This window comes from Elephas maximus, chromosome 3 (assembly GCF_024166365.1).
Source record: "Elephas maximus indicus isolate mEleMax1 chromosome 3, mEleMax1 primary haplotype, whole genome shotgun sequence".
Classification (NCBI taxonomy): domain Eukaryota; kingdom Metazoa; phylum Chordata; class Mammalia; order Proboscidea; family Elephantidae; genus Elephas; species Elephas maximus.
Window position 1 is genome coordinate 133865964 of NC_064821.1, and position 16375 is coordinate 133882338.

The window sequence follows — 16375 nt, forward strand, 5'->3', positions numbered from 1 at the left end:
AATACAATCCCAATCCAAATCCCAACAACATTCTTTAATGAAATGGAAAAACCTAATCTCCAACTTTTTATGGAAAGGAAAGAGGCCCTGAATAGCTTAAGCAACATTGAAGAAGAAGAAAAAGTAGGAGGCCTCACACTTTCCAATATCAAGACTTACTGTACAGTCACAGTAATCAGAACAGCCCAGTACTGGTACAATGACAGACTTACAGACCAATGGAATAGAATTGAGAACCCAGAAGTAAACCCATACATTTACAGACAGTTGATCTTCAACAAAGGGTCAAAGTCCATTCAAAGGGGAAGAAACAGTCTCTTTAACAAATGGTGCTGGCAAAACTGGATATCCATATGCAGAAAAATGAATCAGTATCCATACTTCACACTATGCACAAAAACTCAAAATAGCTCAAAGACCTAAATGTTAAAGCTAAAACTATAAAGTTCCTGGAGGACAACATAGGGTCAAAATTAGAGGACCTAACCTTTAGCATGAATAGCCTATCAAACAAAACAAAAAATGCAAGAACCACAAAAGATAAATCAGATATTTGGTACCTCCTAAAAATTGAACCATTATGCTTACCAAAATGTTTTACCAAGAAAGTAAAAAAAGAGCCTAGAGATTGGGAAAAAATCATTGGCAAAGATAATCTGATAAGGGTCTAATCTCTAAAATATATAGAAAACTTCAGCAACTCAACAACAAAAAGACAATCAAATCAAAAAATGGGGAAAAGACATTGGCAGACACTTCAACAGAGAGACCATTCAGGTGGCCAACAAATACATGATAAGATGCTCCTGAGCCATTAGAGAGATGCAAATCAAAACTACAATGAGATGCCATCTCACTCCTGCAAAAATGGCACTAAAAAAACAGAAAACAACAAATGCTGGCGAAGTTTTGGTAGGGGATTGGAACTCTTATTATACATTGCTGATATACAGACTATGGAAAACAGTATGGCACTTCCTCAAAAAGTTAGAAATAGAAATATCTTATGATCCAGCCATCCCACTTCTAGGTATATATCCTAGAGATATAAGAGCAGTGACACAAATGGACATATGCACCCCTATGTTCATTGCAGCATTATTCACAATAGCAAAAGGATGGAAACAACCTAAGTGCCCATCATCAGATGAATGGATAAACAAATTGTGGTACACTCATACAACAGAATATTATACAAATATAAAGAATAATGAGGAGTCCATAAAACCTCTTACAACATGGATAAATCTGGAAGACATTATGCTGAGTAAAATAAGTCAATCACAGAAAGACAAATACTCTATGGTCTCACTGTTATAAAAAGTAATAATATACGCACAGAAAGCAAAGTTCTTTGATGTTTACCAGGAATGGGAGGGAGGGAGGGGGGAATCACTTTTTAGATAGTAGACACTTTTTATTTTTGGTAATAGGAAAGACAAGACCAAATATGGGTGAAGTCAGTAACAGTAAAAACAAGCAAAAAACGAGTGTGGTTATATAGGTAGATATTGATGCAGTTCAAATCCACCAGCCACTCCTTGGAAACCCTACAGGGCAGTTCCCCTCTGTCCCGTAGGGTCACTATGAGTTGGAACTGACTTGATGGCAACACGTTTGGGTTTTTTGGTTGTTATGTGTATAGAAAGGTATGTGCAAGTAAATGCACATGCATGTATAGGTATCTCTGTAGGCATCTGTATATACATGTTTGTATGCACTATATATATGTCCACATATATAACAACCATAAAGGGGGCACAGTTACAGAGACTTCCTAGACACATCCAAACAAATTGCAGGATTGGTTTACTGGGTTAAAAGGCTTGGGATCATAGTCTTGAGGGACAACTTAGTCAGTTAGCAAATGATAGTTCACAAAGATAATGTTTTGCATCCTAGTTTGATGAGTACTGTCTAGGGTCTTAAACGCTTGCAAGCAGCCATCTAAGAATCAACTATTGATCTCTACTCATATGGAGCAAAAGAGAATGAAGGAAATCAGAAGCTCGAAAAAGAAACTAATCAACGGGACTAATAGCCCACACAAACCTTAGCCTCTCCTAACCTGAGACCTGAAGAACTAGATGGCACCCAACCACCTCTACGGGTCATTCTTACCAGGGACACAATAGAAGGTTCTGAATAGGATGGAACAAAAATGTAGAACAAAACTCAAGTTTCTAAAATAGGCCAGACCTACTAGACCGATAGAGACTAGAGGAACCCCTGAGACTTAGATAACCTTTGGACATAGAATTTAATATATTTCTGCAGTTCACCTTTCAGCCAATTAATAGGTTGGCGTATAAAATAAGCAGTATCACTTATGAAAAATGTGCTGCCTTAAACAATGAGCTACATGAGACCACATGGTCAACGTTTAGGCAAAAGCAAAGGTGAGGAGGCAAGGAGGGGAAGGGAAGCTAGATCAATGAAAACAGACAAACAGAATGGAAATAATGAGAATGCTGACACATTGTAAAATTTGTAACCAATGACACAGAACAATTTCTATAAAAATTGTTTAAGGGGAACCTAATTTGCTGTGTAATCTTTCACCTAAAACACAAGAAAATATTAAAAGAGAAAGAAAAGGATAAAATGGATGTTAGAAGAGACTCTGAAACTTGCTCTTGAATGTAAAATAGCTAATGCTAAAAGAAGAAACGATGAAGTAAAAGAGCTGAACAGAAAATTTCAAAGTGTGGCTTGAGAAGACAAAGTATTATAATGAAATGTGCAAAGATCTGCAGTTAGAAAACCAAAAGAGAAGAACACGCTCAAATTTCTCAAGCTGAAAGAACTGAAGAAAAAATTCAAGCCTCAAGTTGCAATATTAAAGGATTCTATGGACAAAATATAAAATGACAAAGGAAGCATCAAAAGAAGATAGGCGAAATACACAGTCATTGTACCAAAAAGAAATGGTCAACTTTCAACCATTTCAGGAGGTAGCATGTGATCAAGAACCAATGATATTGAAAGAAGCAGTGCAAGGTGCACTGAAAGCATTGGTGGAAAACAAAGCTCCAGGAACTGATGGAATACCTACTGAGATGTTTCAACAAATGGATGTGACACTGGAAGCACTCACTGATCTATGCCTAGAAATTTGGAAGACAGCTACCTGGCCAAAAGACTATAGCAGATCCATATACATGCCTATTCTGAAGAAAGGTGATCCAATGGATTGTGTAAGTTATTGAAAAATATCATAATTATCACATGCAAGTAAAATTATGGTGAAGATAATTCAAAAATGGTTGCAGCAGTACATCAACAGGGAACTGCCAGAAATTCAAGGCAGATTCAGAAGAGGATGTAGAACAAGGGAGTATCATTGCTGATGTCAAATGGATCCTAGCTGAAAGCAGAGAATACCAGAAAGATGTTTACCTGTGGTTTATTGATGTGCAAAGGCATTCAGCTGTGTGGATCATAACAAATTATGGATAACATTGCAAAGAATGGGAATTCCAGAACACTTAATTGTGTTCATGTGGAACCTGTGCATAGACTAAGAGGCAGTTGTTTTAACAGAACAAGGAGATACTGCATGGAGGAAATTCTCAACTGGACTAATAAGCAACATCATGATAAATGGAGAAAAGATTAAAGTTCTCAAGGATTTCATTTTACTTGGATCCACAATCGGTGCCCATGGAAGCAGCAGTCAAGAAATCAAATGATGGAGGCGGAGCTAACATGCTACCCTAGACAGACACATCGTGCTGTCCTTTGGCAGCAAAGACCCGAAAAACTAAGTAAAACAGATACAAACGTCAATCCTGGAACCCTAAGCATCAAGTGAATGGATAAAGAACTAGATCGAACACCGAATGGAAGAAGAAACTGAAGGAAACAGAGAATGAGGAGAGATACAGACTGGAGGTCTTGGGCCAACTTGGAGAATCGCCATCTTGGAGAATAGCTATCAATGACCCTGGACAGAGAGTACAAGAAGGCAACTTCACAGAGCTCCCAACAGGAGACAGAGCACTTGGTAACCAGAGAAACATGCTTTCTCACCCCTCACCCTTCTGCCCCATACACTACCTCTACACCTCCAACAGGCCATATTGAGCCACCTTGGCTAAAGAGCTACTGGCCTGCCACCAGCCCTGGCCTGCCCTGCCCCCACCTGCTGGCTCCTGCTACGCCATTTTTTTCCCCCTGTTTCTCTTTTTCTTACTCCCTTTCACCTAGCTGGTACCTCACCTCTACCCCTTCCTGCAAGCTATATCGCACAGGCTTGGCTAGAGAGACACCAGTCCACTGCTGACCCAGGTCCATGCTACCACCACCTGTCGGCTCCTGCCACACCATTTTTTTCCCTTTCTTTTTCTTTCTCCCTCTCACCTGTCCCCATACCCCACTGCTACCCCTTCCCAACAAGCTACGTCACACCAGCTTGGCTAGAATAACACCATCCCGCCACCAGCCCAGGTCCACACCACCTGCACATGCTGGCTCCTGTCACATATTTTTTCTCCTTTCTTTTCTTTCTTTCTCCCTCCCACCTAGCCCCATACCCCACCTCTATTCCTTCCCACCGAGCTATGCCATGCTGCCTTGGCAAGAGAGATACCAGCCTGCCGCCAGCCCAGGTCCACCCTGCCCCCACCTGCCAAGCCATTTTTTTTTCTTCCTTTTTTTCTCCCTCCTACCTAGCCCTGTATGCCACCTCTACCCCTTCCCACTGGGCCATGCCACACCATTGTGGATAGAGAGTTAACATCCCACCACCAGCATGGGTCCCTCCTGCCCCCACCCGCTGGCTCCCACCATGCCTTTTTTCCCCCCATTCCTTCCTTTTTCCTGTCTCTCCCAAATAGCCCTGTACCCCACTACTACCCTTTCCTGCTAGGCCATGCCACGCTGCCTTGGCTAAAGAGGCACTGGCCCGCTGCCAGCCCAGGTCTGTCTTGCCCCCACCTGCCAGCTCCTGCTGTACCTTTTTTTCTTTTTTCCCTTTCTTTTCTTTCTTTCTCCTACCTACCCCTATATGCCACCTCTACCCCTTACTACTGGCCCACAGAGGGTTTAGAGCTACTGGTCTGGCACCAGCACGAGTCCCCCAAGCCTCTACCCACCAGCTCCCACCATGCCATTTTATTATTTATTTTATTTCTTTCTTCCCTTTTCCTTCTCTTTCTCCCTCTCACCTAACCCCATACCCCACCTCTACCCTTTCCTGCTGGGCCACACTGCACCACCTTGGCTAGAGAGGCACTGGCCTACTTGCCACCCCAAGTCAGCCCCACCCCCACTCTTTTTGTCTTTTCTTTCTCCCACCTAGCCCTGTATACCACCTCTACCCCTTCCCACAGAGCCTCACTGCACCACCACGGGTAAAGAGCTACTGGCCCACTGCTATCTGGAGCCCCACCTGCCCCCACCCACTGTGCCATTTTTATTTTATTTCTTTCCCTCCCATCTATCCTATAAGCCACCTCCCTCCTTCCCAGTGGGTTATGTTGCACTGCCACAGCTAGAGAGCCACCAGCCTGTCTATATCTCCCACCTAGCCCTGTATGCCACCTCACCCCTAACCTGCCAGCCCTCAGGTCCACCTTGTCTCCACCCACTGGCTAACCCCCTGTTTTTTTGTTCCCTCCACCTACCCACCCCCCACCTTACCACCAGCCCTCGCCAGGTGAGAACATCCCTAGCTCAGGCCCGCTACCTTACTGGGCCCACACTGCCCGTCTCCTCCCACCACTTGACCAGCTGCTAAACAGAGGGAAGCAAGCCCACACTACTTCCAGTCTGACACCCCCACCTATATGGCAACAGGTTGTGAATGCTCCCACATCACTGTACCAACATCAGGAGGCAGACAATGCCCACCCAATCTGCCCTCAGCCACCTCGCCAAACCAGTACACAGTGAAGTGGGCTCACCCTGCCTGCTGCTTCCCTGCCCACATGGACAAGGTGGTGAGAGTTATCCTGCCCACAGATAAGCAAGCACCAAAGCACACCTGGCCCACTCACCCTGACATATCAAAATAAAACAAAGGAGCAAGTCAAAACAAAGGAATATACAATCAATAAAGAAAGAAAATAATAATGTCTTGGAGATGGTAGATAATCTCAAAATGTGTAAAAAAAAAAAGGGGGGGGGCAGGACAAGATGAGTCTAGCAAGTGACCAAAATAAAGAATCAGATGACCTTCCAGTAGAAGAAAAGGCAGTGTAGCTACCTGATATGGAATTCAAAAGACTAATATTTAGGACTCTCCAAGAGATTAAGAAAGAGATCAAGGAAAACACAGACAAAACCAAGGAAAAAATAGAATCATAGAAAACAGACAAACAAACAAAAAGAGGGTCAAAATAAAGGAAAACACAGACAAAGCAACAGAAGAATTCAGGCAAATTATACAAGATATAACATCAAAAGAAATAAACAATTAGAAATCATATAAAAACAGCAACTAGAAATCCAAAGGATAAACAACAAAATTTCCGAAATGGGCAACTCAATAGAAGATTTTAGGAGTAAATTTGAAACAATGGAAGACAGAATCAATGAGATGGAAGACAAATCCATGAATGTCACTTTGAGGAAAAATCAGAGAAAAGAATGAAGAAAGTGTAAGCATTATTTGGGACACGATCAAGAACAATAATTTGTATGTGATCAGAGTTCCAGAACAGGGGGAGAAAATGGAAAACACAGAGAAGATTGTTGAAGATTTGCTGGCAGAAAACTTCCCAAATATAAAAAACAAAAAGCTGACCATCAAAGAAGCTCAATGATCCCCATATAGGATAGACCCCAAAAGAAAGTAACCAAGACATGTCATAATCACACTTGCCAAAACCAAAGTCAAAGAAAGAATCCTGAGGGCAGCTCAAGAAAAATGAAAAGTCACTTACAAAGGGGAAACAATAAGACTAAGCTCTGATTACTCAGCATAAACTATGCAGGCAAGAAGGCAATGGGATGACATAAAACTTTTAAAGAAAAATACTGCCAAGGAGGAATAATATACCCTGTAAAACTTCTTCTCAAATATGATGGAGAAATTAGGACATTTCCAGATAAACAGAAATTAAGGGAATTTATAAAAATGAAACTTAGAAGAATTATTAAATGAAATCCTTGGGTTAGAGAACCAACATCAGACAACAACCAGAGTCTAGGACACAGGACAACATCAGCCAGATACCAACCTAGGTAAAAATTCTCAGTAATAAAATAAAGCTAAAAGACTTAAAGCAGGGAAACAGAAACATCAATCTGTAAATGACAACAGCCTCAAAACAATAAATGGGAATAAACTGTGTAGGTATAGAACTTTCAAATGGAGAGGAAGTAAAGTAATAAAAAAACTGGTTCAAATTTTGGAAGATAAGGGCAAATTTCAAGATGACCACAAAGTTAATAAACTTTCTCATAAAAATAAAAAGGAAAAACATAAAGCCTCAGTAAACACAAAATCTGTAGTATCAAAAGAAAGGAAATCCACAGGCAAAAGGAACTCAGCACAGGGAAGTAAGAGGAACAAAGAAAACATCAACACTGAAAAAAAGCACAATAATATGACAGCAGTAAACTCATACCTATTGATAATCACACTGAATGTAAATGGCTTAAATGCACCTATAAAGAGAGAATGGCAGAATGGATAATATATATATATATATATATATATATATATATATATATATATATATATATATATATATATATCCCATTAATATGCTGTCTGTAAGATACACACCTTAGACACAAAGATGTAACTATTAAAAATCAAAGGATGGAAAAAAATGTATCAAGCAAACAGTAACCAAAAAGGGGCAGAAGTGGCAATACTAACCTCAGATAAAATAGACTTTCAGGTAAAATCAACCATAAAAGACAAGGGAATGGCATTATACAATGATTAAAGGGACAATCCACCAGGAAGATATAACCCTAATAAATATCTATGCACCCAGCGACAGGGCTCCAAAATACATAAAACAAACTCTAACAGCACTGGAAAGAGAAATAGTTACACAATAATAGTAGGAGGCTTCGACATGTCACTCTTGGTAAAGGACAGAACATCTAGAAAGAAACTCAACAAAGATATGGAAGATCTAAAAGCCAAAATTAACCAACTTGACCTCATAGACATATAGGACACTCCACCCAACAGCAAAAAAGCATACATTCTTTTCCAACACATATGGAACATTCTCCAGAATAGACCACATTTTAGGCCACAAAGCAAGCCTCAATAAAATCAAAAACATTGAAATAATGCAAAGCATTCTCTCTGATCACAATGCCATAGAAGTAGAAATCAATAACAGGAAAAGCAAGGAAAAAAATCAAATACATGCAAACTGCTTGCTTAAAAGCAACTGGGTAATGGAAGAAATCAAAGAGGGAATAAAAAAATTCCTAGAACTAAATGAGAATGAAAACCCATCATACCTTTGGGACACAGCAAAGGCAGTGCTCAGAGATCAATTTATAGCAATAAACAAAGAAAAAAAAAAAAAGGGCCAAAATATAAACATTAACCCTACAACTTGAACAAATAGAAGAAAGGAAATAATAAAGATTAGAGCAGAAATAAATGAAATAGAGAACAGAAAACAACAGAAAGAATCAAGAAGATCATAAATAAGTTCTTTGAAAAGATCAACAAAATCGACAAACCATTGGCCAAAACTGACAAAAGAAAAACAGGAGAGGAAGCTAATAGCCCAAATAAGAATGAAATGGGGGACATTACAACAGACCCAACTGAAATAAGAAGGATCATAACAGAGTACTACAAAAAACTATACTCCAACAAATTCGAAAACCTAGAGGAAATGGGCACATTTCTAGAAACACACTACCTACCCAAACTAACACAAACTGAAGTTGAAAATCTGAACACACCCATAATAATAGTAGAGATCGAAGAGGTAATAAAAAAAAAAAAAAAACTCCCAACAACAAAAACAAAAAGCCCTGGCTGGGACCACTTCACTGGAGAATTATAATCTATGGACATTATAATCTATGTGACAATTATAAAGGATCGAGGTGGGGGGAATGGACCTATCTAGTTGCAAAATTATTACAGCTTGTAAGAAATGGTAAAATATCTAAGTAGATAATGTAAAAAGTTAAGACAGCACAGTGGACAATTACTTTAAAACAAAGATGAGAATGTAAAGGGGCAGTGAAACTAGATTAATAGAAATCGTACAACCAGAACAGAAATAATAAGAATGTTCACGCATTATAAAGAATATAAACAATGTCACTTAACAACTTGTGTAAAAATTGTTGAATCAGAACCTAAACTGCTTTGAAGCCTTCACCAAAAACACAATATCATTTAAAAAATCAAACGACGGATTGCATTGTGCAAATTTGCTGCAAAAGGCCTCTTTAAAGTGTTAAAAAGCAAAGATATCACTTTGAAGACTGAGGTGCCAAGCCACGATATTTTCAGTCACCTCATATACATGCAAAAGCTAGACAATGAATAAGGAAGACTAAAGAAGAATTGATGCATTTGAATTATGCTGTTAGCCAGTGGTGTGTCTATGGAAAATAGCACCTATGGCAAGCACTGAAATTGCGCCTGGTCCAAACATCTGACGCAGTCAGGAAGCTCCCGCTGCTGAGCTCTGGGCCAGGATTGGTCTGGGCAACTGTGATGCCTGCTGACCTTGGCTTTTGGGGAGCAGGATCTGGCACCTGTTTCAAAGACAGGGGGACGGTGGGGCAGGCTCGCTGTCGTCGCGCTGTGGGCTACCGCCAGAGGGTGCCGGCCAGACCATGGATTTATATGCAATCAGACATTGCCAGAATGGAGGTTATATGGCACATGACTGTATTAGTTTTAACCTGCCGAATTCTCTTGCACAGCTAGCATTGGGCTGTACAGGGTTAACAGAAACAGCTCAGTGGTACCCTCCCTTCTCCAAGTGGCACCCAGGGTACGTGCCATACCTGCCATACCTTAGATACGCCTCTGGCAAAGAACATTGACTACACCATGGACTGCCAGAACGAACAAATCTGTCTTGGAAGAAGCACAGCCAGAATGCTCCTTAGAAGCGGGGATAGCAAGCCTTTGTCTCACATACTTTAGACATGTTATCAGGAGGGACTAGTCCCTGGAGAAGGACATCATGCTTGGTAAAGTAGAGGTTGGTGAGAAAGAGGAAGACCCCTAATGAGATGGATTGACAAATAGTGGTTCTAACGGTGGACTCAAGCATAATAACAATTCTGAGGATGGTGCAGGACTTGGCAGTGTTTTGTTCTGCTGTACATAGGGTTGCTATGAGTCGGAACCAACTCAATGGCACCTAACAATATAAGGGCAGCAAAATGTTGTCCTTAATTGCCTTGAGAAAGAGAACTGAGACTTCTATATGTTTAGAAAAGTTATTTGCACAAAATTGCTCTTTTCGACAGAACATTAGTTCAGAAACCAGTCAATGTCTTCAGATAATTAAAAGTAAAAAGCAGATATAGAAAAAAAAATTGACCATGCAGAGAAAACTGACCAAGAAATTATAGATGTCCATAACGAAGGTCTATGAATAACTGGAATGAAGAATGGCAGTGCATAGAATCAGGTTCTACACCAAGTTATTCCTATTATAAAATTCCAGATATAACTTCATAAAATACAATTGGAAAATATTACGTATCTCTAACCTATCAATGCAAAATATTATTAAGTTATCTTGTATTTCATGAGCACTTCTCATTCTTCATATTACCTTTTTGTTCCTCACTCACTGTCTGGAGGTTTAAATGAGTTTAGTTCAAGTGCCTCAGAGAACATGAGTGCTATCTGGAGTCAGGAAGCTGAGAAATGATTATCAGTTTGACAGCCTTAAGGAGGGGACACTAAATTGTAGGCTTTATTAAATTTAAGATCTGTTGAAAGAATGTACACAGCAAACTTCTCAATGATTAAAAAAAAAAACAAAAACCAAACCCACTGCTGTCGAGTCAATTCTGACTCATAGTGACCTTATAGGACAGAATAGAACTGCCCCATTCAGTTCCCAAGGAGTGCCTGGGGGATTCGAACTGCAGACCTTTTTGGTTAGCAGCTGTAGCTCTTAATCACTACGCCACCCGGGGTTTCCTCTCAATGATTAGGTTTTTTAAAAATCTATTCTAAGCCAATAATTTCCAATTCAAATTATACATATTTTAAAAATAACACTGATTCATCAGCATATATTTTAATATCGTAGGAAAAAAATCAGCATGATAAAATTCTGAAACAATTGTTCCCAATTAGTGTTAAAACATCTTAGAGGAATATTTAATATAGGAAGTTGACTTGCGTTTTCCCTTTGTGTTTCTGGAGCGCTAAAGATACTAATATGTATGTATTTTTCTAATCAAAGCATTTCTTTATTCTTTATCTGTTTTTGAATATACTACTAATAATAAAAGCATATAGCAATATGACAAAAATATATACATATGTCGACAGTATATTTATTTCTTCAAAAGGTGCTCTCTCTGTCACAGCTTTGATCTAAACACCGTCCACGTTGTTTTTAAGACTTTCCGCATTTCTTCAGTTTGCTGTTTAGCTGGAGCATCTTCAGAATAGACCAGAGAGTTTGCATGCCACATGCCAATGCCCCGTAAGCCATGCTTGACTACATATGATACTTTTAAAGAAGTGCTTTGAGGGTTATCATACCACACCTGATGAAAAGAGCCAGCAGAATCCTACACAAATAAATGAAAATGGAAATTTAAATTATTCAGTACAATAAGAAGGAAAAATGTTTCTTAAATCCAATGATTCAAAAAGGATCCAATGAAATAATAAAAAATGTTGGGGCACAATGCTTTCCAACTCTATTATTCCGTGGTTCTATATATGATATGTTCTAGATATTATTGCTTATGCCATTTAACAGCTGCAATGATTCCACAAATGAGCCCCCTAATATACTCTATTTAAGGTCCTTCTCATCCCCTAACATTTCTTTCTTGGTCTAATCCAATGATTATCAACCAGTTGCACATCTGAATCACTTGTAGGGCTTTTACAAGTACAACTCTCTAGGCCCCATACCACATAAAACCTAATGAATCTTCTGGTGCTGGTGTTAGGACATGTATTTGTTTTGTGTTTTCATGTTATACAGGTAACTCTGATATGCAGCCAAGGTTAAGGATCACTGCTCTAAAACCAGCTCATACCCTTTTTTGTCTTCCTACAGTTCCTGGAAGTGTGCCTAGTTAGGGATTCAACAGATGATTTTGTTTATGATGAATCACCCGAATCAAAGGTAATGGCAATGGAGGAGGAAAGACCTGCTTTTCTAGGTATTACGCAGTTGATTCTAAGAGCCCATCAGATCTGGACCCCATGAGTGACTTACACACATCTGGTTAAGAGCCATAAACTAGCTTCTGATGTTATGCTCACATCAGCCTAGTAAAGTCTTTCTCCCCAGGACCACCTGCCTCTATCTAGTACCAACACAATCTCTCTCAGGAGAAACATGAGCTATTGGATAAGGTATAAAGAATAAATAAAAACAGGAGCAGATCTAAGCAGAAGTAAAGGAAAGGGATAAAGGAGTTAAAAGAATTACCTGAGACTAAAAATAATTTACTGAATTTTACATACATCTGAGAAACTTTTAAAGGCAATTCTGAGCAGATGCTAATATTGTTATTTATGATAGAACCATTGGAATTAAAATAATCTAAGATGACTACTTTGTGGGTAATAATCATTTGGTATATGAATAAACTGTGGCATATTAAAGTATAGTATGCTCATTATATACAATCATATCTCATCCTATATCTTGTATCCCATTCTTTACTCTTTAGAACTAGATAAAACCACACATACTGTAGTAACAGTTATGATTCACTATTAATAGGGAGCTTTCAGAACCTATATCTGAACATAAAAATATTTATTTTTGAAGATTAAGAGGAAAACCCAAAGACAGATACCTTGAATTTTGCCATCATTCTAGCTAGTACTTGGAGCCTTTTTGATATTGTTAAGTAATTTCAAATGCCTCAGGATAGTGAATGATCAAAAGATGAAAAACTGAGTGTATATAAGACTGATTTATGCAGGCCTTTCAGAATATCAAGTACAAGAAGCTGCTATTGCTGAGAGGGCATAGGCAGAAAGATTCTCTTCACACAAAGAAGACGATTTTGGTTGCTATGGAATTTTACAATAAATAAAAAAGAAGAACAAAAGGTACAACGAAATTGTTTTCTAAAGTAAAATTAAACAGCCTTCAAGGTCATCAAAATGTTTCCTGAATTCTGAGACCTTAAAGAATGTGTTCCTGCATCTTTTAATTAAGAAAAACTAGTAGCATACACTATAATTCTATGTTATATATTTTTAATTATATATTTAAGTGGTTATTACAGTCTTCATCTAACTGAAAGGTTGGCAGTTCAAATCCACCCACAGGAGCCTTGGAAGAAAAGCCTGGGATTTGAAATTGAAAACCCTATGGCGCACAGTTCTACTCTAAAGCTCATGGAATTGCCATGAATCGAAATCAGCTCGAGGTCAACTGCTTTTTTTGTTGTTTTGACTTACTGTTTTACCAAACTGTTGTCTAAGAAACAGTTCCCCTGCATGTTTCTGAAAGGGCTGTGAAACAGGCTTCTATTTTAAACAACTTTATGTACTGTAGGACATCTCAAATCCTTTAATATAATGTCCCAGAGGGACACACAATACACAGTGTTTTCCAAGTATATTTGGCCATGGATCAAGTGTGTGTGTGTGTGAGATATTAACAGAGTTCTATGAAATGCAGTTTGGCAAAGACAGGATTACAATAAACCCTAGTTTAACTAATAGTTATATAATTTAGATTTTAAAGTTTAGAAAACTCTATACTAAATCTTTCTATATAATCGATACACAAGCTACACTAAATCTTTCTATATAATTGATATACAGGCATATACATGTGTATCAATTATGATTTATTAAATGCAATATTTTCAGCCACACTTTATAAAAGGATATCAGACTATTACGAACATAAACTCTTGCTGTGACGAATTTATACCATTTTAGAGTGCCTTTTAAAGTAACCTAATCCAAAGTAGGAGTCCCTGGGTGGTGCAAGCAGTGAAGCACTAGACTACTAACCAAATGATTGGCAGTTCAAACCCACCAAGCAATCTGCTTCCAAAAAGTCACAGCCTTGAAACCCTATGGAACAGTTCTGCTCTGCACACTTGGGGTCACCGTGAGTTGGATTGACTTGATGGCAACTAGCAGCAACAGTCCAAAGAAAATTCAAAGTATGTTTGTACTTAGAATTTTGGAGGTGTGGAAAAGATAATTACTATGCTAAAGATAAATTATGAAAATTATAACTTTTCTTGGCCTCTTTAGTATAGCAATTTCTATTTATCAACTGACAGAAATGTTACTCATTTACTATATTTCTTCAGGTTTCTTTGTGATATTTTTAATTTTCAATATTTATAATTTGTCATTTCAATAGCACAGCATTTGAATTATGAAATAAACTTGAAATGATGCCATTTTTCCATTGTAAAGTCCATGATGAAGTATCTCCCATTCTCAGCCTCACTCCTCCCTGTGGAAAAGCCTCATCAGAATCTGTAGCCTACTTTGAAATGGAGGCTTCCAGAGCTGGAAACCTATTTTGGACCAAAGCTCTTTGAAAAGGCAACAGTCATCATAACGTAATTGTCAGCTGTTAAAGGAAATCTTGTTTGTGATATGCATGTTTTATAGCATCATGTAAAGTAATAAGTGGCACAAGCAGAGCAGTTCTGCAGTTAGCATAATTTGAGTTGCTCCCCCGGGAACTAAAAATTCGTGATTACACAGACCCAAAAATAAGTTTATTCTTGTATGTTATGCTCTAAAAGAAAACTGATAACAATTCTTAGTACCAAGTAATTAAGAAAATATTCATTTAAGAAAACTAATAGAATATATGTTCATTACTTGTGAAAAATCCTACTTTATAGTTATAATAAGAAGCCTACTGATCTTCATTCCACTGGATTCCAGAAGTACTTCTGCTCAAATACTACATGATCACTTTATATGACACCAAACATCTTGAAAAGTCTCCATAAGAAGCACTTAATAAAGGGACTTTTGTAGTGGTACAAACATGATCCTAGAAGTGCAAAAATGTCCACACTGTAGATTATCAATTCAGCAAATCTTAAAAGCTGAATCAGAAAATATGATTTTAAAAACTATTTGTTAGAAATAAAATCTATATTATAGATAACCTGACTATACAGAATTAAGTTTCAGTATTAAAAATGTCTGATATTCAGAAGCCTTCATGGAATTGAATAATTAGAAATAAATTGTCTACTTTTTAGTCTCAGACTCTATTTCAGAATAGAGTTTTAAATGAAGCTTATATTTTTCTAATAAAATAAAACAGGCTATAAAAAATATAACAATAGAAAGAGAGAAAATTACATAGCACATGATCTGTTCTTACCACAGTTTCAGGCAAGTATAATTGTAACCATGCCAGGGAATGCCCATTACCAGTTTCCTAGGGTTAATGCCCATGTTGATGTAGTCCTCATATCCTAATCAAAAAGGGACAGAAAAACCAGAGCTTATCATGTCTGATAAGGTGTTAATATACACTATACAACCACTTAGAATTCACATTTGTAAAAATTGATATAATTTTTACAAAATGCTAATGTCCCTCTAATATAGAAGTTATCCATTAAGAACTATAAATTCTGTATCTTTTTTATAAACCATTCCTTTCTGAACAATAAAAAATATTTGAAACAATGAGATCGAATTGAAGCAAAAAACTCACAAAATTTAATCTAGGAAGAATGACACATTTCAGGAAATAATCCTAATTGTGCCTATTAAATGTTCAGACATGATATCGTTGATATTCTAGATTCTAATGCTTTAAAAAAAAGTTCTATACGTCTCAACATTTCTGGCAGGGATGGTCTCAGAATATCTTATAGATGTCCTGTTTTAGAAATATCCTGTAAGTGTGAATGACAGCTGAGGGTAAGAAATGTTCTCCTGATACTCTGTAGTATATACTATGTAGTTATAGGAGACAAAGAGAAAAATGAACAAAGTCCTAGTACTATCAACCCCTTTTCTTGCCCAATGCTGCAAAGTATATTTTCCCACCAGGAGCTAGAATAAAGTAGTTCAAACTTTATGGAAAATGAAGAGAAAAAAGAAACAAGAAATGAAGGAAGTAAATCTTAGCATATTGCATGCAGTGTTATGAACTGGGTGGAAAGTCATTCATTATTTACATTATTTTGATAAGAAATGTTCCAAACAATTTGAGATAAAGTCTATTTATAAGATATAAACTTCCTCTAAATG

The 16375-nt window shown here is 37.8% G+C and overlaps 1 protein-coding gene across 7 annotated transcripts in view; it reads left to right on the top strand.

The window, feature by feature from the left end:
- The window catches only part of SPATA1 (spermatogenesis associated 1), a 161093-nt gene that overhangs the window by 88634 nt on the left and 56084 nt on the right, over window positions 1-16375 (top strand). For 2 of the 7 annotated variants that reach the window (XM_049879623.1, XM_049879622.1), the window contains exon 15: window positions 12216-12284. The exons of 1 other annotated variant lie outside the window; for it this stretch is intronic. In XM_049879623.1, the coding sequence (XP_049735580.1) occupies window positions 12216-12238 (23 nt within the window). In that variant the 3' untranslated portion in view covers window positions 12239-12284. Of the gene's footprint in view, window positions 1-12215; window positions 12756-16375 lie in introns of those variants that run through there. 4 more of the 7 variants (XM_049879621.1, XM_049879627.1, XR_007516680.1 and 1 more) reach the window with 3 other exon arrangements.